This window comes from Lemur catta, chromosome 11 (genome assembly GCF_020740605.2).
Source record: "Lemur catta isolate mLemCat1 chromosome 11, mLemCat1.pri, whole genome shotgun sequence".
NCBI classification, from domain to species: Eukaryota; Metazoa; Chordata; class Mammalia; order Primates; family Lemuridae; genus Lemur; species Lemur catta.
In genome coordinates, this window is record NC_059138.1 from 10,246,131 (window position 1) to 10,265,656 (window position 19,526).

The window sequence follows — 19,526 nt, forward strand, 5'->3', positions numbered from 1 at the left end:
CCCAAGCAAACAAAACTGAAGGCCTTAAAAATAGCCTTATTCTTGCTTAAACCACAAACATAAGTGAAGCTTAACCTGGGTCATTTCTGATAAATGCTTATGTTAGAAAGAAAAAAAACTTAACCCCAGCCAATCATAAGCAGCCAACTAACATATAATTTATGTGACTCAGGACTTTCCAACAAGGAACCTAAAAAAAGGCAATTAGGTAACTGCAAATCAATCAAATAGTTTCTTATTTTGCTTCCACATTCTCTCAATAAATACTTGCCTCTGACATTTTGTGATCAAAACACTAAACCCCTGGTGGTCTGGTGTTCCCCCATCCATGAATTGCTTCTTACTCAAATAAAGTCTTTAAAATTTTATTGTGCCTCAGATTTTTTTTTTTTTTTTTTACTGAAGAAAAGAGAGAAGGAAGAATAGTACAGAAATAAAGGAACTTCATGAGCAAAGTCAAAGAGCAGAACAGGAGCAGCCAAGGGCAGGATTGCCTGGAGGGTGAAGCTCCCGCCCTCCACCCTCCACTCCTCTGAGAAGCAGAGATAAAGGAGGGGAGAGGCCTGGGTGTCCCCCGACTGATAAACAGGCTCCGCCCAGAGGCCAGAGGCTGTTTGGGGACAGGGGGAGAGCAGCAGAAGTGCCCCTTCTCCAGGACCAAGGAACTGGGCTAGGGGCAGGAGGGAGGCTGTTTCCTGGATCCCAATCTTCAGAGCCAGCACCTAGAACAGAACCAGGAAGGAAGGATTCTGGAGCCAGAGAAAAGGACAGACAGATGGCAAGTCCCCTGGAGACACCATCTCCTTTTGGAATCTGAGGCCCAGGTTGGGGGTTGCGGGAGGCTGTGGGCAAAAGCCCTGCCCCCACTGGAGAGGAGGGGGCAGAAAGGGGGAAGGAGGAGGCGGACATGATGGAAGAGGGAGGAGAGAAATGGCACCTCCAGAAGAGAGGTCGCTCTGAAGCCCATCTGGGAACACAGCCCTGGGATAAAACATGAGCGTGTGAGTGCAGGGTGCGCTGTCAACTGGCCTGATGAAACTCTCTTTGATGCACCCTCTTCCTGAACCATCCTCTTCCTCCTTCCCCTCCACTCACTTCAGGAGGGTGAGGACAAAAGTGAGGAAGAGCCCAGGGGCCCCAGCCAGGCCCCCCGAATGAGGACTCTCCAGAGCCAGGAGGTAAGTGACCTGGAATACCCGATGTTGTCACTCCCGGCTCCAACATCTCACAAACACTCATCCCCCAATGGCCTGTTTCATCTTTACCCAACACGGAGACATTCTGTGCTTCCTCATCTCCCAGGGGGCTAAAAAGGGTTGGTTTAGGAAGAATTGGGAGAATTCTCTCTGGATAAAGGGATAACCCAGCACTAACCGATGGCATTTTCCCTCCTCTCCCCTCTTCTCTCCATCCACTCTCTCCACCCTGTCTGCCTTGTGTTTTTCACCTCCGGGTTCGGCTCCTCCACAGAACTCTCCAGAAGAGAGGCTGCCCACAGAGGGGAGCAGGCTGTGGGCAATGGCCAGGCGGGCACTGATGACTGTCCTGCTCCTAAGCCTGCTCTTTGCTGCTTCTGTGTTTCTGTTATACACCTTCCGGAACTGTGGCCCGAGTAAGACCCCGGGGCCCTCACCCTAGTCACCATCCCTGCTCCCCAGGCTCCTGCGCCCACCCCGAGCCTCCGACCTCTTCCCACCTGAATCCCAGCGGTTCCCTCCTGCCAGCCTCTCTGTCCCATCCTCCCACGTCCCCTGCCCGGCCCGGTAGGATGCCCTGGCCTCTGCCCGTCCTTCCCAGCCAGCGTGTCCCCCGCAGGCCCCTGCGAGACACCGGAGTGCTGGGAACTCCGGGCTCTTTACCTGGCCTCTGGGAACAGCAAGGTGGACCGCTGCACCGACTTCTTCAGCTTCGCCTGCGGAAAGACCAACGGGACCAGCGACTCCGTCCAGGCCCTTGCCGAGGAGAACAAGAGACGACTTCGGAGGATACTGGGTGAGGAGGGCAGGGTGGACGTTCCCGGGCATGGGGTGCCTCGGAGCCCAGAACGAGCCCTGTGTGGCCGTGGGGTGACTGCCTGGCCTCACCTCTCTCCCACTGTCCCCTGTCACCTCAGGTGCCCCCTCCCTGCTTTCGTCTCTCTTGGCCCCTCTCTTCATCTTCTCTCGCTCATCCCCATCCTCCTTCCTTTCCGTTTATCCGTGATTACTCCATTCTCTCCAAGTTCCTCCTTTCAACAAGCTCCATCTTCTTTGGTGTTTCCCCCAAGTTTTCAATTTCTGCCCTAGGCAGAGTATCTCCCTCCACGACATCCCCTCAGTACCCCTGCCCTTCAGCTCCTTCTTCCCCCACCCGGCTCTCGAGCTTCAGACCCTCTGGTCTCCCAGCGCCTCTTTGTCCACGTGGGGCCACACCCCAGCTCTCCCTCCCACAGGGTCTCTTGCTTCTCACTGGAAGCACTGCCTGCAAGCAAGCTGAACTGGAGCAGGTGGGGGGGGGTGGCTGGAGATGGTGGAGGAAGGGAGAGGCAGGGCGGGGGCATGAGAAGCCAGAGGGGCTGCACCACCAGTGGTGCGCGAAGGCCTGAGGGAGTAAATGTCACCAAGGCCTGAGGGAGTAAATGTCACTGGGCACACCGGGTGTGCTGGAAGACATGGAAGACATCTGGAAGGCAGATGGAGGCTGCGAAGGAGAAAAAAACAGCCGCCAGGACTGAGGAAGACCAGGAGGAGGAACTGAGGCTGTGTAGGAGGTTGGAAGTGGGTCCCAGGAAGCTGGTGGATGGTGCTGATAATTGGGGAACAAGAATACATGGGACAGGCACGAACTTCCAGTTCTCCAGAGGATGTGTCGATGGCATCATTTGGAATCTGGGGGAGATGAATGTAGCCCTCTGCTTTCCTTTTCTGAAGGGGAAAGAGTGGGAGGTTGACTCTCTCTTTCTTGGTGGAGGGATATTTTCGGTTAAGGTACGGGGATGAAAAGGAAGAATATGCTCAGGAAAAATTTCATTGTCCACAGTGGAACAAAGAGATTTGGGGGGACTGAGGGGAAGCGTTAGCTACCAGAGGGTGGGTGATGCAGAGGGGTGTGCATCTGATTACGGGAATGCCTCCGTTTTCTGGGATCAATGGATGAGGAGTCTGGACTAGGGAGTCCTCCCCTTTTTCTTCCCTTGCTAAACCTTTCCATATGAGTTTTCTTCTCTCCCATCCCTCTAAGTTCTCTAGTTTCCTGAATTTGTCTAATTTCTTCATTCATTTCTCTCCTGCCTTCCATTTCTACCCCTTTTCTACCCATATCCCACACGTTCTTCTTCTTCCCCTTTCTTCCAAGTCTTTTCCTTCTTGTTTTCTTTTCCACATTTCGTTTATCTTCCTCATTGTCTTCTTCTCCCTCTTCTTGCTTTTATCCTTCCATCAAGTTGATCCATTATGAATCGGGCAGTCCTCTCATCTTTCCGATTTCCCTCACCTCACCTCTGTTCCTCCCTTTCCTTCCGTATCCTGTGGAGTCATCCCTTCTTTCCTGTGCACTCCCTATCTCCCACGCTCCATGTTGTCACTAGACTGGTCTTCACTCCTTTAATTCTCCCATGCTTCCTTTCTAGAGGCCCAGGGCTCCTGGCACCCAGGTTCAGGGGAGGAGAAAGCCTTCCAATTCTACAATTCCTGCATGGACACACGTGCCATTGAAGCCGCGGGGGCTGGTCCCCTCAGACAAGTTATTGAGGAGGTGAGAAAAGTTGGGATATTGACTTTTCTGGATATGTAACATATAGGACCAACGCATGCTTGGGGCTGCCATTTTTTTCTAGAGGGTGGGTCTTCTTCATAGGGATCCCCTAGTTCTAGGAGGGAGAAGGAGCTAGAAATGGCAATGCCCTGTGGAAGTACCAGGACCTTGGGTGAAGGCAGAGAAGGAAGGATAGATGTGGAGCCCTGGAGAGATCAAAGGACTCAGGGCAGAGGTCAGGGGGTGGCAGCTCTCTGAGAAAGAGAAGATCAAGACAGAGGGACAGGCGGCTCATGGATCCTATGCTCAGCCCTCCCCTCCTCTTCTTCCCAGCTTGGAGGCTGGTCCATCTCCGGTAATTGGACTTCCTTAGACTTTAACCGAACTCTGACACTTCTCATGAGTCAGTATGGCCACTTCCCATTCTTCAGAACCTACTTGGAACCTCATCCCTCCTCTCCACACATGCCAGTCATCCAGGTGAGGGGCGCATTGGCAAAAGCACAGGTGGGCCTGGTCCTACTTCAACTCTAGCCTATCACCTCTTAGAGGAAGGCTGCAGGTTGGGGAGACACGACAAACATGCAATGTAGGGACCAGCCTTATCTTAAGGGAAAATTATTAATACAAGAGTCAAGAACCCTAGGTGGGGGTGGGAGACAGAGCAGCAGGGCCAGTCCTGGGAGGATAGAAGTAATTCTGGTCTTCCTTCCTGCTGATCTGAATTAATGCCAGAGTCTCTTAACTAGTCTTCCTATGTCCAGCATCTCTTTCTTATTTACTCTTCATTTCTGCAAACTTTCTAAACCAAGAGCTAACTGTGCCGTGTTGTTTATATCCAAATGCCTCCAGGTCATCAGGATCTAGTCCCTAATCCTTAGCAAAGCATTGCAAGTACTTTGTGAGCCAACCCCACGCTTCTCCAGCCTTATCTCCTGCATGTCCCTCTTCCCCTGACACCCTAAGCTGTGCTGACTCACTGGTAGCTCCAAGAATATTCCTCCGTTCTTTGCATATGCTGCTCCCTTTGCCTGCAACAATCCCCCGCACTCAGCCTGGAAGACTCTTCTATATTTTTCAAATGTTGGCTTTGGTTATTATCTCTTCTAGGAAGTCTTCACTGACATCCTAGCTATGAGTTAGGTGAAGGCCTTCTCTCCTCCCTCCCATTTCCTTCCGCTCTCCGCATTTAACATTATGTACTGAAGACCGTGAGCCTCCTCAGCCTAGGACCATGCTTATTCATCCTTGTTCCTCAGGACCTAGAACAGGGCCAGGCAGCTAGAGGCCCATGCCAGGTATTTATTGAGTGAGGCACTATTAACAAATAAGAACATTGGCGCCATCACTGTCATGGTAAGCCATGTAATGCTATCTATATATTTTGCCCCTACTCTCAAAAATTCCACAAAATTATAAGAGAATGAATATATAAGAAGAACTGGTAATCAGTATGAGGTATTCTAAAATTTAGTTCTAAAAAGTGTGCTCAAGAGTTTAACTGGTGTGGCTTGTAGGGGTCAGTTAAGATTTGAAGCAGCTGAGGAAAGGTTCAGCGAGGAGAGTGTGTGAGCTGAGCCTTGAAGCACGGTTGGCTCGCACAGGTGAAGGTGGAGGTGGAACTGCCCTCGTTAAAGGGGCTGTAGGGAACTCCTGCACTCAGGGACGGACCTGGAATGGTGTGACTCCTCCGTGGGGTCAGTGAAGAGACAGGTCTGTTTAACTGAGGACTTGGGAGTGGAGAAGGGTGAAGTAAGGCTGATGACATGAGGTTGGGCCTGATTATTTCTGGCCTAAGAAGCCAAACAGAAGTGATAACTTTTGACATTAATAGGAAAAAAACAACAACAAAAAACCAGCTACTGAGGCCATTCAAATATTATGGTAGTTGTGCATAGAGCTCATGGTGAGTTAGCAGGTCAGCCTGGAGGCGCTGAGGAATCTAAATGTGCACCCCGAGGTCCTGCAGTAGGGATACAAGTGGGAAGGAAGAACAGGCATAGGATTTAGGCAACTTCACCCTAGTGGTGATGGTGTTTCTAGAGGACTTTGTGACTGATTGACAATAAATAAAGGGAATGGAGGAATCACAAAATGATTTGATGGGAGTGGGAGGAGGGTGGTTACCCTCCACCAGCTTGTGCTTGGAAGGACTCTTGGGGGAAGAACGGGTGGAGAGGATGGGTGAGGCAGGAGCACCCCAAGGAGGGGCTGGGGGCAGAAGGGAGACAGAGAGAGTAGGAACATGCAGACAGGTGGGAGCTGGACCCGCAAGGACGGGCCACAGAGGAAAGAGGAGGAGCGCCAGGAAGGGGAGGGGTCATCTCTGACTCCAGAGATTTCCAAGCTCAGAGAATGAGGAATGAGATAGTTTCCCAACAGTTGTGGAAATGGACAGACTATATGGAATGCGATAAGGAAGCTGAAACAATGGTCATGGATGCCTTTTGTTCCCTAAACTTTGGACATAAAATATGACAAAAGGGTCAAGTGAAAGTGTTTTGAGGATTGGGGACAAGTATATAGCTGAGGTGGGAGTGGAATACTGAAATTGAAGAAGGTAAAAGAGAGCGTGGAAGCAAAGATCTTCAGAACAGAATCATGGGCTGAGCAGGGCCAGAGCTCAGGTGAGGTATGTGCAGCGTCTCAAGAAGGACCTTAAGAAGGTCCCCAAAACTCAGTGTCAAGAGAAATAGTATTTTAATGAATATCCCTAAAAAATCAAAAGCAATCCAAAAATCTGTGATGTATTTAATATCAAATTTTTGTTCATCATGGATTTTTTTTTTTAAAAGGTCATACTTTTTTTTCCCCCCAAATGTGACAAAACTCTATTGTGGGCCTTTGTTAAACACTTACAATTTTTTTCAAAATGAATCAGAAATACATTGAGGACTTTCTTGAACACATCCATAATTTTTTCAAAATGGATCAGAAATATGGGTTGACATTTTGGGGAAAAAGTCCATGATAAGCCAGGTTTTGAGATCTTATTTATCATAGATTCTTTTGTATCAATTTTTAGTTTTTAAATATTAATTAAAATATTTATCTTGATTACTGAATTTTGGGTACTTCTTAAATTTTACACCTGAGATGGGTGCCTCTCCTCCCTTGTCCTAGCCCTGGCCCTGGTACAAGGGGTGGGTCCCTTCAGGACGCCAATTATTATGCTTCTCTCCTGCTAAGCATCCCCAGGCTTGTTAATACTCACTGTCCCGCCACATTTGCATATCTGGACTCTCACTCCTCTGTGTGCTCTGCATGCCCGTGCCCCAGGGCCATCTTCCACCGAACACTCCCCGGCTCCCGCACTGCCCTCTCTGCCCCCATGCTCCCCACCTTTCTCCAGCCTCTCTTGTGTCCAGATAGACCAGCCAGAGTTTGACATTCCCCTCAAGCAAGAGCAGGAACAGAAGGTCTCTGCCCAGGTAAGGTGGTGCGTGGATGAAGGCCTTGGCCTCTTAGACCAGGAGAAAGGGAGGAACCTCCAGAACCCGTGACCCAGGTTGCCCTTCCCCAGATCTTTCGGGAGTACTTGACTTACCTGAACCAGCTGGGAACCTTGCTGGGCGGAGACCCAGAGAAGGTGCAAGAACACGCCTCCTTGTCCATCTCCATCACCTCGCAGCTATTCCAGTTTCTGAGGCCCCTGGAGCAGCGGCAGGCAGACGGCAAACTCTTCCAGACGGTTACTATTGACCAACTCCAGGTGCCTTGAACGGGGGACGGGAGGATTGTGGGCACAAGGGTCTCTCGCCCAAGCTTCTCTTACCTCCTTTTATCCTGCCTCCTGGTGCCTTAATTCCTAACTCCTTTCCACCCCCAACTCTCTAGGGCCCCAGGCCCCCTTCTCCAACCAGCCCCTTCCCCTCTTTCTCTCAAGCCCAAGGGGAAGCCCTTTCCCCTTCCTTCTCTCCTCTTTTCCTTTTCCCCCTCAGCTTTGTGTCCCTCCTCTAAGGAAATGGCTCCTGCCATCGACTGGTTGTCCTGCTTGCAAGCGACATTCGCACCGATGCCCCTGAGCCCCTCCCAGCCCCTCGTGGTCCACGACCTGGAGTATTTGAAAGATATGTCACAACGGGTGCAAGAGCTGGTGTTGACACAGAGGTTTGCCTCGGGTGGGATTGGGGAGGCCATGGAAATGGAAGGACAGTCTGAGGACCCGTAGGACTCAGGGACCCGGGAGACCTTGGGGAACGCAGGCTGGTAAGGGCCTCCCAGGGAGATGAGAGGGACCCGCTCTCTGTGGGGCAGGGAGGAGTGGGTGGGAGAGGAGACGGGATGGCGGAGATGAGAAGGATGCGAGGCCTGAGAGCACACACACCAAGTGGAGGGTCCTGGGTCAGCCAAGACACGGGGGCTGCTGGGCAGCCTGTAGGAAGCCTCTGAGCTGCAGGATATGCTGGAAAGTCAATATGGGGCATCAGAGGGCGTTTGCATCTCCTCAGCAGCTGAGGGCTGTGGGCAGGAGGAGACGGAGGTGGTGAAGGCTGGGGCTGCTCCTAGGAAAGCAAGCTGCGGGTGGGGGCATCTCTCAGCTGTGGGCAGAGGATTCTGGAGCCCCTGCTGGAAAGAATATCTAAGATCATTTCCGCTGGGATCAGGAAGTCACGGAGGGTGGGGCACACGAGTGTGTGGTTCTACACTGGGCTCCCCACCTCCTGGGATACTGTGTGGCCACCACCCAAAGGCAGCGGCTCCTCCCAGGGGCCTGGACTCAAGGCCCTTCTTCATTGGTAACTCAGTGGCAGCAACATCTGGAAATCCTTTTTGAGAGAGTCAAACAATCACTCATGGGCAGTGAGCAGGTTTACATGAGGGTCCGGTGCAGCTCTGGTAAGGGAATGGCCAGAGGGACACAGAGGAGTCACTGGGCTCAGTTATGCAGTGCTTAAGAGATGTGTGTGCAGATGAGCTGAGATTTCTTGGTCGTGGAGGTAGATGGGTCTGTTTTATGACATCTGAGCCCAGCCTTCGTCCAGCCCAGGGCCTTCTTTCCCTGTGGCCTTGAATCTTGCCTCTTTATCTAGTTCCTTCTTCTGTCGTTCCCCAACCCCTCCCCCAACCCACTGCAAGGAAAGCTCTTCTTGACTTGCTTGCACGTCCAGATGGTTATTCTTTATAAATACAGAGGAGAAGGACCTGCCTTGGGGAGTATTAGGGTGACTGGTACGAGGGGAGGCTTTTCTTGGGGCATCCCTGGAACCCTTATGTGGGTCTCTTTTGTCTCCATAGGGACTTTCTGCAGAGCCACATGATCTTGGGGCTGGTGGGGACGCTTTCTCCAGCCCTGGACAGTAAATTCCAGGATGCACGCAGAGAGCTGAACCAGAAACTTCGAGAGCTGACAGAGCAACCACCCTTGGTGAGGAGCAGAGCGGGTGTATTTTTCCACGTTGGGGGCTAAAAGAGTATCTTCTCTTTGAGGAGTGAATGCTGGTGTGTCTTTATCAGGGAGAGGGGCATGATGGTAGATGCTCTCTGTGGAAGCAGGCAGGTTGGACAGATGAGGCTTCACTTGAGAACCAAGGTACCAGGTGCCAGAACCCATCTCCTGGCCTGTCCACCTCTCTGGCCTCTTGCTGAGTATTAGAGTTTAATTATAAAACTCTGAAGTTATCAAGGACTGCTCTTCCTTTGCCATGAGCCTTACATTATTTTCTGTTATCCTGAGCTCTATGACTTGAGGACCTCGACCTAGAGCTTGGCATTTTCTGGGATGAGAGGCACATGTGGCAAGCAGTGGCCTTCCCTCAGTCTCAGCGATTCCATGTTTTATATTCAAAGGTGCTTTACAAAGAGTTCATCCCTGACATCCAGGGGGGTCTGTTGGACCATACATGGGCTTCGTGGTACAGACTCTGATTTATTTGTGCACGGTGCTGGGTAGTAAATGCACCTCACTACCCAGAGTCTACTTATAACATAAGATGCAGAGATACTTCTTCACTGAGAACCTTCAAATCCTAAGTCAGATCTCCAAGTACAAGCAGAAGTGTCTAGTACATGGATACGACCTCAGTGAAGGCCTCAATTTAATCTTGAAAATCACTGGGTTTTCTTAGTAGTTTGTGGACCATTTCTCTGCCTTGGAAAAACTGTCTGCTTTGGCAACCTGAAATGTCTGTGGAATTCAGAGAAGAAAGAGGTATTCACAGGGACTAAAATGTAGTTACTGCTTATTGAGAGTTTATAATGTGCTAGACATTTCTTAAGTCCTTTAGATCTATTAGCTGGTTTAATCCTCACAATTCCTTGAGGTATCACAGATACCATTTTGTCCCCGTTTTAGAGATGGGGAAACCCAGGCACAAAGATTAAGGAGCTTACTCAAGGTACTATAGCTAGTAAGCTGGCAGATCGAGGATTTGAACTCTGGCTGCAGGGTCTGTGTGCTTGTTCATTGTACCAAAAAGCACTACTCCTTAAAGCCCTCACCTCAAGTCCCAGGAAGCTTCTACCCAACTTTTCCCTTATTTCAGATGAGGCAGAACAGAGCCCAAGTTCTCTTGGTTGGGGTTGCCACGAAATCACTGGTGACAAACAGTGTCCCATAAATCCCAGCACCATGGCCCCATGGCACTTATTGGAGGGTGTAAGACTGCAAATGTCGGGTCTTACCTAAAGAGTGTATACTAGAAGGCTTACACATCTGAAGTCTTTTTCTTCTCCATTAAGCTACACAACTGACCTTGGGCTTAAAAGCTGAGTCAAGCTCTGTCAACAGTTACGTTGTTGTGAAGCCACTTTACCTTTCTGGAACACAGTATAAAATATGACACAGCAATAATGATAACAGCTGATATACATTGAGTAGTTACAGTCTGTCAGCACTTAGTGTAGATTATTTTATTTAACCTTCCAGAAACACTTGAAGATTTCTAATCCCCATTTCACAGGTACAAACATAGGCTCAGAAAGGCCAAGGTACTTTCCCAAGACCATGCGGCTCATAAGTAAAGGAAAAGACTCGAAAACAGATCTGTTTGGCTAATGAAGTCATGTTTTTTAACCACACCCTGTCCAGGATTGAGAAATAAGTGGCTGCTACAAATCAGGGATTAGTAAACCTTCCTGTAAAGGGCAAGGAAGTAAATGTTTTTGGCTTTGTGGTCTGTGTGGTGTGTGCCACAGCCACTCAAGTAGGTCTTTGTAACACAAAAGCAGCAATGAATGGGCATGGCTGTGTTCCTAGAGAACTTGGGTTTGCACGACAGAGACTGCTGGGGCTCCCAGAGGGAGAGGTCAGAGAATGTTCTGGACGATCAGTGGGATCTCTGTGCAGGAGGTAGAACTGAGGCAATGTATCCAGAGAGGAAGGAGTTCTCTGACACCTCGCTGGGATGGGGCATGAGGCAGATTGGCTAAAACTTGGTGTGGTTTGAGGACCCTCCGGGTGGCTCTAGCTGAGGAGAGATGAGCAGGCTTGCAGGGCAGGCCGTGCCCACTGCTGCCGCTGCAGTGTCCCCCCACCGAGTGTTTGACAATCGACAAGGAGGCCAGGGCACCGGGAGCAGAGTGGACGGGGTAATAGTGGGGAAGACACCAGAGCAGGAGGGGGCGGACCACATGGGGTCTGGTAGGTCACTGTAGGCACTTGTGCACTTCTCCGCAGGAAACGGGGACGTGCAGAGGGATTTACCTATTTTATATTTTAAAAGAACAAGTTATAAGGCTAGCAGTGGGGTCTCCTGACTGATATGTATGTGGGGGGAAGTGTGGAGTCAACGACAGCACCAAGGTTTTGACCTTGATTTGATCACACTCTGGTTCCAGCCAATGGTCACTGATTACAGACTGCTTCGCTGACCATATTCTCCTGAATGAATTTTAATTTATATGCTTTTCTTAAAAAGATTGCTCAGCCTCATTATCTGACCAGCTTTGGTTGGCTGGTTTTGAATATAGCTACAGTCACTGGAAAGGGCCGTCGAGCCAGGCCTTTCTCTTAGGAAACTTGGGAAGCTGGGTTTGGGAAAGTAAAAGAAGAACTTTACCTTTGTGCTGAGTAAATGTGAACTATTTATATTCAGCCCAACATCCCAATTTATTCCAGTCACTTTAACCTCTTTTTTAGTCATTCGCTAGGCCATCCTTGGGTCATTTGCAGTTCTGTCCAGTGTATTTCGGTGCAGACCACCGTTAAGATCCTGAAGGGGGAAGGGCAGTGCATCAGGTTATTAAAGACTTAGGTATAAATTTATCCATTCATTTAGCAACAAGTATTTCTGGAGCACCTTCTATATTCCAGACACTTCTGTGGGCACTTGGGACACAGCAGTGAACAAAATAAACAAATATCTCTGCCTCAGACATATGTTTTAGTGAAGGAAGAAAGTTAATAAACTAAATAAAAGATGCTAGGTAGTGTTATGAAGGAAAGCACAGTGGGAGATGAGGAACAGGAATGCTAGGTGAGGAGTAGGTACGGTTCCCAGTAGGAAGGGCAGGGTGGGCCATATGAACTTGGAGTCATTCATCAGTGATGTTTAGTCATGGTGCAGCCAAATGAGAGTCCACTTAAATCATGCTATCATTCAACATCGATTTCTCCTTCCAATTCACTAGGACTTAATCTATACCAAATGCCGCCCGTAAATCAAGAGAATGCCAGCAGAATGAGGTAGTACTTTAGAATATGCAGAGTCCTTTGTGGGTATTATTTCACCTGATCCTGTCATCTGGGAGGAAGATAGAACTGATAACACTATTTTCAGTTTGACAGCTGGTATAGCTGAGGCACAAGGGTTTAAGTGCATAATACACTCTTAGTAAAAGTTGAGTCCTCTGTTCCGGGGTTGTATGGTGGTGGCCCTTAAGGATGAATTTAGTCTATAGATGTGTTTTGTTAGTCTTTAGAGTCTTTTGCAAACTTTGAATTAATCATCAACATTCAAAAATTAGGAGACGGCATGCCGGTGTTCAGATTTCCAGCCTCTGTGTGTGTGGAGCTGAGGAAGCGCAGGGCCAGCCTTCTCCACGGCAGCCATTGGCTGCTGCCCAATGGCTCATGGCCGGATTTGAGTTAGTGGCTCCTGGTCTGCTGTATACCCCAGTTTGATGAGCCTTTTAGCCAGAGGAATTATTATTATTTTGGCTTTATTTGTCCTTGGTGATCCCACTATGAATGGCCCTTAGTAGTTACCCATTATTTTCCAAGTGTTCAAAAACTTCCCATTTAATGATTCATTCTAGAAATTGTGTTTAGAAGTTAACATTAAAGATCTCAAAAATCGACTTTCATCCTGTGGAAAATTGGTCGAATTCTTGCTTCCCTCCAGACATTTCCTGGTATTTGTCATTTCTCAAATATTTTTATTCCTGGTTCTGAGGTTATATTTGCAACTTTTTTTTTTTTGGTGCCCTAAAATTAATCCACTGAACTTCATTATCTTGGGTTTGAAGTATTTCTTCCATCCTTCATATTTTGGAGATTTTTTTTTTGCCTCTAATTCTATTTCTTTCTCTCTCTTTTTAGTGCTCTCTTTCCAATCAATGTGGTAGACTCTGTCATTCCACATCTTGAGAGAGAGCTGACGTGGCCTCTATATTCTCTGGTAGTTAGGTCCCAGGGCAGAGGATGCTGGAGGAATGGTCGGCCCCAGAGGAGGAGAACAGGAAAGAACTCAGGAAGCAGGGGGTGTGAAAAGGGCAGGCCCATCCCCACTAGGAGCTCACGTGGGCTCCTCCAGCCATTGCTGCTGCCCCCGGCGTGGCCACCGTTGCTGAGAGGCAGCCCCAGAGCCAAGCTCATCGGGAGGGAGACAGTGGCTGGCAGAGCCCCTGCTTGACCCAGTCGCTGCTATCAGACCCGGATTTCCTCCCCCTTCCTGTTTGCTGTTCACATTTGTGTTTCAGAGCTCCAACTAACACTATGGAGAGCGTCTGAGCCCCTTCTTCTCATGTGAGAAGAGACTAACAGACCTCACGGGTGGGCAATAGAACACACAAATGTGGACGGCCAGGTCTGGAGCAACCTCCAAAACGATAAACTCTGTAACCGGTGGGCCCAGGAGTCTCTCCCTCGGCGACCACCGGTTTCTGTTCCTCTAGCGGGTGCTCGTACACTCCCTCCCTGGCCTTAGACCCGCCCAGCTCGCGCTGAGGGCACAGGGGCAGCCTTCCTACCTCCCTGCCGGCAGATCTTGGGCGGTAAATAAACGACAGGAATAAAGTCTTGTGGCTCCATTCTGCCTGGCCCACATCAGCGTGTTGTCTGGTTTCTATCAGCTTCCTTAGCCCAGCTGCGTACTCCTCGCCCCTGGCCCTGCCAGCGTGTTTCTCTGCTCAGCCTGTTTGCACCCGGGTCATCTCTGGCCCTCCGCCTTGGCCAGCTCTTCAAAGCCACTCAAGACTTTCCCCACATCTGTCTCTCATGTTTCTTCTTCTCTGGGTCCTGCTGCTAAAAAGCACCTCAGTTGCCGCCGCCCGCCACCCCCCAGTGTTTGCCTCCGTGCCTGTGCGGTGAAAGCCCCCAGCTTCTCGTCCTGTCCCGCTCCCTGATTTGGCTGAAAGACTTCTTTCCGGTTCTCCAAAATCACACGCTTAGTCTTGCCTTTTGCCCTCTTCTCCTAGCAAACAATGTGGCATTTAAATGACAATTTCCTTCTTTATGGGATCCTACAGTAGGATGCCTAGACTCCCGCTTGGGGGGGGGGGGTGAGGCTGACGGCAGGGGACTGAGTTACGTCTCCATCTTCTGTGTTGGGCAAAGAAGCGAGGGAGGGTGGGCATCACTGCCGGGACCGGGAGCGGAGCCTGCGGTGGTGGGGTGCGTGGGCGGGCTGCGCACCTGCCAGGTAAGAAGTCTGGCTTCTGGTCCTCTCCCTGCCAGGAGCCTTTCAGTCCTCCAGGGCGATGCCTCCCCGAGGCCTTGCTGTCACATTCGCTAGGCATAAGCATGGAGGGTTTGCTCAGCCAGGCTCCCCAGACCAGCCCTGGAGGAGCACGGAGGCCCCTCTTGCTGAGCAGCACTGGGTGTCACCCAAAGGGATGATAAACCGAGACAGAGCCCAGACAATCCAGTCGGGAGAGCACCTCTGGGGATGCAGACCTAGAGAAGACTGGCCTGGGCAGGCAGATGAGGAGAGTGCCCTGGACAGAAGCCACTCACTGCAGCTCTGTCTCCGCAGTCTGCCCGCCCTCGGTGGATGCAGTGCGTGGAGCAGACAGGCGCCTTCTTCGAGCCCACCCTGGCGGCCTTATACTTTCAGGAGGCCTTTGACCGGAGGACCCGAAGTGCTGTATGTAAGGGTTCTCCCAGCCCGTGTCCCTCCACCCCATCCCACCCAACCTCCCTCCTCGTTCTGTGGACTTTTCCCTTCTCAGTGGTCTGTGTGACTGGGGACTCGGGCAGTCCCAGACAGAGAGTCCACTGAGCAAGGGAGCCCAAAGGACTGCTCCGGCCCCGGGGTGAGCGCCGCTCAGCTACAGGCCACAAGGTCTCCACAGCACGCACTCGCTTGGACGAGTCACCCAACTCTCCTGATCTCATGCTTCTTCAAGTGTAAAATGAGAAAATCAAACTCTGTGACCTCTAAGCCTCCTCCCCGCTTACCAAAGATTTTTTAACAGCACATAAACTGACATGAGAATGTGATGACACAATCTTGAGAAGGACAAATAAGTAATTACCGAATACTCTGAGTGCCTACCACCTGCCTGGGACTTTTGCAAGCACTTTGCATGAATAACTTTATTTAATTCCTAATATCCTAATTTTATAGGAGAGAACCAAGGCACACAGAGGTTGAGTGACTTGCCCAAGGTCACACAGCTGCCAAATAGCAGAGTGAGGATTTGAACTCAGGCAGTCTGATGCCAGAGCCAAGTCTCCTGATGTTGTCATTCATCTTCCTCAGCAACGTGTATAAGGAAGGGTATATGTATGCCAGGTGGTAGGCAGCTGGACAAGCAGTGACTACATACTCGGGTTGGGAAGCTCGAGAGGTCAGGAAGAGGGAGAGAGAGTGAATGTCTTAAGAAGGTGCGAGGTCAAGGCCCCCAAGAGCAGAGAAGGGAGTGACAGCCCTCTTCCTCCCTCTGCGTTCTGAGTGGTTGCCTGGCTCCAAGAATAAGGATGGCGTCTCCCTCCCCCGTCAGGCTGAGATCTCCCCGTGGAAAGGAAGTGTCCCCCTGGGCGACCCTCGAGGGCGGCCGGCTCGCGCCTTCCCTCTCTGTGCTTGGCACTGCCTTTCCCGCTCTGCAGCTCTTCACACCCCGGAGGGCTGTGGTCACCTGGGAGGTGTCCTTTCCAGGCTGTCTTTCTGAGCTCTCCCCCCTTTCTCTCACAGGCAGCCCAGGCAGCTCCCCCCGGGCCAAGGCCTCTTCCTAGGGTGAGGTGTGCAGGCAGGGCAGGCTGAGGCCCTGAGCCTGTTCCCCTGTCCCCAACCTCACTCCCACAGGCCATGGAATTATTCACAGCCATCAGGGACGCCCTCGTCACTCGCCTCAGAAGGCTTCCCTGGATGAGTAAGGAGACCCAGAAGGAGGCCCAGGACAAGGTCAGGCCGGGTGGAAGGGCCAGTGTGGGAGCAGTGGGGGGTGGTTAGAGTAGTGGACCAAGCCAGACGGGGACGGGAGGAGAGCGCCAGAAGCCAAGGGCACATGCCAAGCGTAAAGGCCAGTGTGCTGCACACACGGCCTGGAGACAGCAAGGAAGGCCGGGCAGGGCGGCCAGCAGGAGAGCTTGCCTCCAGTGGGCTGGGCACAGCTGGGCTCCTACCACCTTTTATGTCTCTCTCCAGGTCGCCCAACTGCAGGTGGAGATGGGGGCCCCAGAATGGGTCCTGCAACCAGAGCTGGCCAGACAAGAATACAGCGATGTGGGTCCCTGAGCTTGCCATCTTTTCTCAGTCCTTGCCTTCTTTCTCCTCACTTCACTGGCCCTCCTGACTGTCTGCCAGACGGTTGGTTTCCCCCGGGTGATTCTAACCAATCCCTTCCTTGCCCTGGTGCCGGCTGGGCTTTCTGGGGGAATGTCCACACTGTACGTCTGGCTGGCAAAAGAATGGAATATTTTCAAGTCCCGATGTGTGTGCACCCATGCCTGTGTGCATCCCGTGACTTGCCTGAGTGTGTCTATCTGTGTGCTGATACATGTAAAGCCCGTCTGCCCCGACACGTGCTGATGCCACTGGGCTGGCCTCTGCTAACCTGCGGGTGCCCGTGTGTCAGGGCTTGCCTGTTTGTGGTCGAATGTGTCCGTCAGCATATGTCAGTGTGCGTCTCTATTTGTCTCTGTGTACTCAAGTCACCTCCTGCCTCCTCCCCAGATACAGCTTGGACCTAGCTTCCTGCAGTCCGTCCTGAGCTGTGCCCGATCCCTTCAAGCTCGAATTGTCCAGAGCTTCTTGCAGCCTTTGCCCCGCCACAGGTGTGAGAGCAGGGGAGACACAGACACTCCATCCCACCCACGATCAGGAGGAGCGGAAGCCAGGGCAGGAACAGGGGCAGTAGATGGGAAGGACGTGTGTGTCTGGGGGTGGGAGGGCAATAAATGGTGGCACTTGTATATATGTGCTCTTTCCCCAGATGGAAAATGTCCCCCTGGGCTGTCAACGCTTACTACTCAATACCTGACCATGTGGTGGTCTTCCCGGCTGGACTCCTCCAGCCCCCATTCTTCCACCCTGGCTACCCAAGGTAAGGGCGATTCTATAAGGGTGGGCAGAGAGTCTCCCAAGAGGGGTTGGCAGGTGTTATTTTAATATGATGGATAGTGTGATGGACTTGTGGTTGGAGAGTTGAAGTAAAAACTGCTGAGGGCTTCTGGGGGTAAGACGAGTCCCTGTCTCCTAGAGCCGTGAACTTTGGGGCTGCTGGCAGCATCATGGCCCATGAGCTGTTGCATGTCTTCTACAAGCTCTGTGAGTAACAGGGCCACTGGGAGGTGGGGCACGGGCAACTCAAGGGAAGGCCCCAAGGGAGGCCTGGGCGGAGAGGGACGTAATTCGAGGCCTTTGGGTGGGACAGTCCTGGAAACTTTGCATTGCTCCTGGGAGCCAGGTCAGTGTGTGGCACCCCCATATCCGCACCCAGAAGCACCACCTCTCACCTGTGCATCCTCTTGCCCCATTTTCAACAGTGCTCCCTGGGGGCTGCCCGGCCTGTGACACCCATGCCCTGGAGAGGGAGCTGCTGTGCCTGGAGCGCCATTATGCTGCCTTCCCATCGCATGGCAGAAGCTCCTTCAGTGGTTCCGGAACATTCCTGGAGAACGCGGCAGACGTGGGCGGGCTGGCTGTCGCACTGCAGGTAGCTCACACGCCAGGGGCTGCCGTCTGTTTTCACTGGCAGGCTGGAAACCCCGCCCACAAGATTTCCTTCCACCATCCCTCACACAAACAGAGTGGCATAGCTTTCTGCCCTCACATCCCCACCGAACAGATGGCAACTTGGGATCCCCCTCCCACCCTGTAAGTCCCCGTTTCCTAGGACATCCAAGGGTCCCCTGGCACGTACCCTTGCCTCTGGCCCAGACCAACGTGTCAGGCTGACCCAGTGAAGAAGGCCGAGGACTGGCTGTGGGTCCCGTGTGGAGGGCAGCGGGCTTTCAGGTGGCCTCAGGTCTGGAGGCTGAGGCCACTCTTCACCCCTCCCCTGTCCAGGCATACAACCAGAGGCTGTTTGGGCACTACGGGGAGACCACCCTGCCCAGCCTGGACCTCAGCCCCCAGCAGATCTTCTTCCGAAGCTACGCCCAGGTAGGCAGCGCCCGCCTCCCACCAGAGCTCGCTTCATAGCAGACAACGACCCTAAGACCCTAACGCTGAAGCTCACAGCACCTCCCTGCCCCCAAGCTCCCTCCCAAATGCCCCACCCTCTGCCACAGATGTCCCCACTGTCATCCTTCCCCACTCCCCTCAGAATCATCCTTCAGATTACCACATGTTCTTCCACCAGATTCAGCCCCCAACTCCCACTCAAAATGTAAGCAAAACTCTACTCCCAGGTCTCTCCATGAGATGAGCCCAGTTTTTTTCTTCTCTCATGCCCTCAAACTACAGATGCCTTAAACATGAGCCTGCCACAGGCTGACTGTGTACATGCTCCTCTTCAGATACCCCTCCCCCAAGTGCAGTGCCAACTTGCCATGACCCCTCCCTCAGGCACCCTGTGCTGCCTAGATGACCCGGTCCCCAACTCCTCAGCACCGTGAAGCCCTCCTCCCAGAGCTGCTCCACAGGCCCCGCCTCCCGGTCAGGCCCCTGAAGCACTTTATTCCCTGTCCCCGCTCTGTCTGCCCTCCCCAGTCACCCCGCGTTACCAGGGCAGCTCTGTCCTGCAGACCCTGCTCACAGCCGGCCCTCCTCCCTCCTTGGCCCTCTTCCCGCCCAGGCGATGTGCAGAGGCCACAGCTCCCAGGACCCCCAACGCACACACAGCCCTGGCCCCCTTCGAGTCCACGGCCCCCTCAGCAACACGCCAGCCTTTGCCAGATATTTCCGCTGTCCACGTGGAACCCTCCTGAACCCTTCCAGCCGCTGCCACCTCTGGTAACCTGGCTGCCAGAGAGACCACAACACAGATGCATCAGCATCTCCCTGGCCCGATCCACGGAAGCAGGGCCACATTTCTTTCCCCGTCCGTTCCAAAACTAAAAGCTGCACTTGGCTTCCGCCTGTCTCTTAATGACTCTTTCCTGCTAGGTTCTATGGCTGGAAGTCAGAAACGGTAATGGGGAAAAATGCCTAGAAGTCAGAAAAGATAAGAGGGGGGAAATGCCAAAAATATCCCATGGACAAAAGAAAAAGAAAGAACCAAGGACTGGTGACCGGGTGGGTCTGAAG

At 52.0% G+C, this 19,526-nt stretch overlaps 1 protein-coding gene across 1 annotated transcript; it reads left to right on the forward strand.

The window, feature by feature from the left end:
• The first annotated feature begins 993 nt into the window (after positions 1–993).
• Positions 994–19,355, forward strand: KEL (Kell metallo-endopeptidase (Kell blood group)). The gene is made up of 19 exons (XM_045564129.1): positions 994–999; positions 1,101–1,178; positions 1,471–1,612; positions 1,816–1,992; positions 3,608–3,732; positions 4,066–4,212; positions 7,101–7,163; positions 7,256–7,444; positions 7,694–7,842; positions 8,971–9,100; positions 14,868–14,978; positions 16,140–16,238; positions 16,482–16,559; positions 17,010–17,110; positions 17,269–17,379; positions 17,536–17,603; positions 17,822–17,991; positions 18,345–18,440; positions 19,075–19,355. Exons 1-19 carry the CDS (start codon positions 994–996, stop codon positions 19,234–19,236), a joined length of 2,202 nt encoding a protein of 733 aa, XP_045420085.1. The 3' UTR covers positions 19,237–19,355.
• Positions 19,356–19,526: the final 171 nt, after the last annotated feature.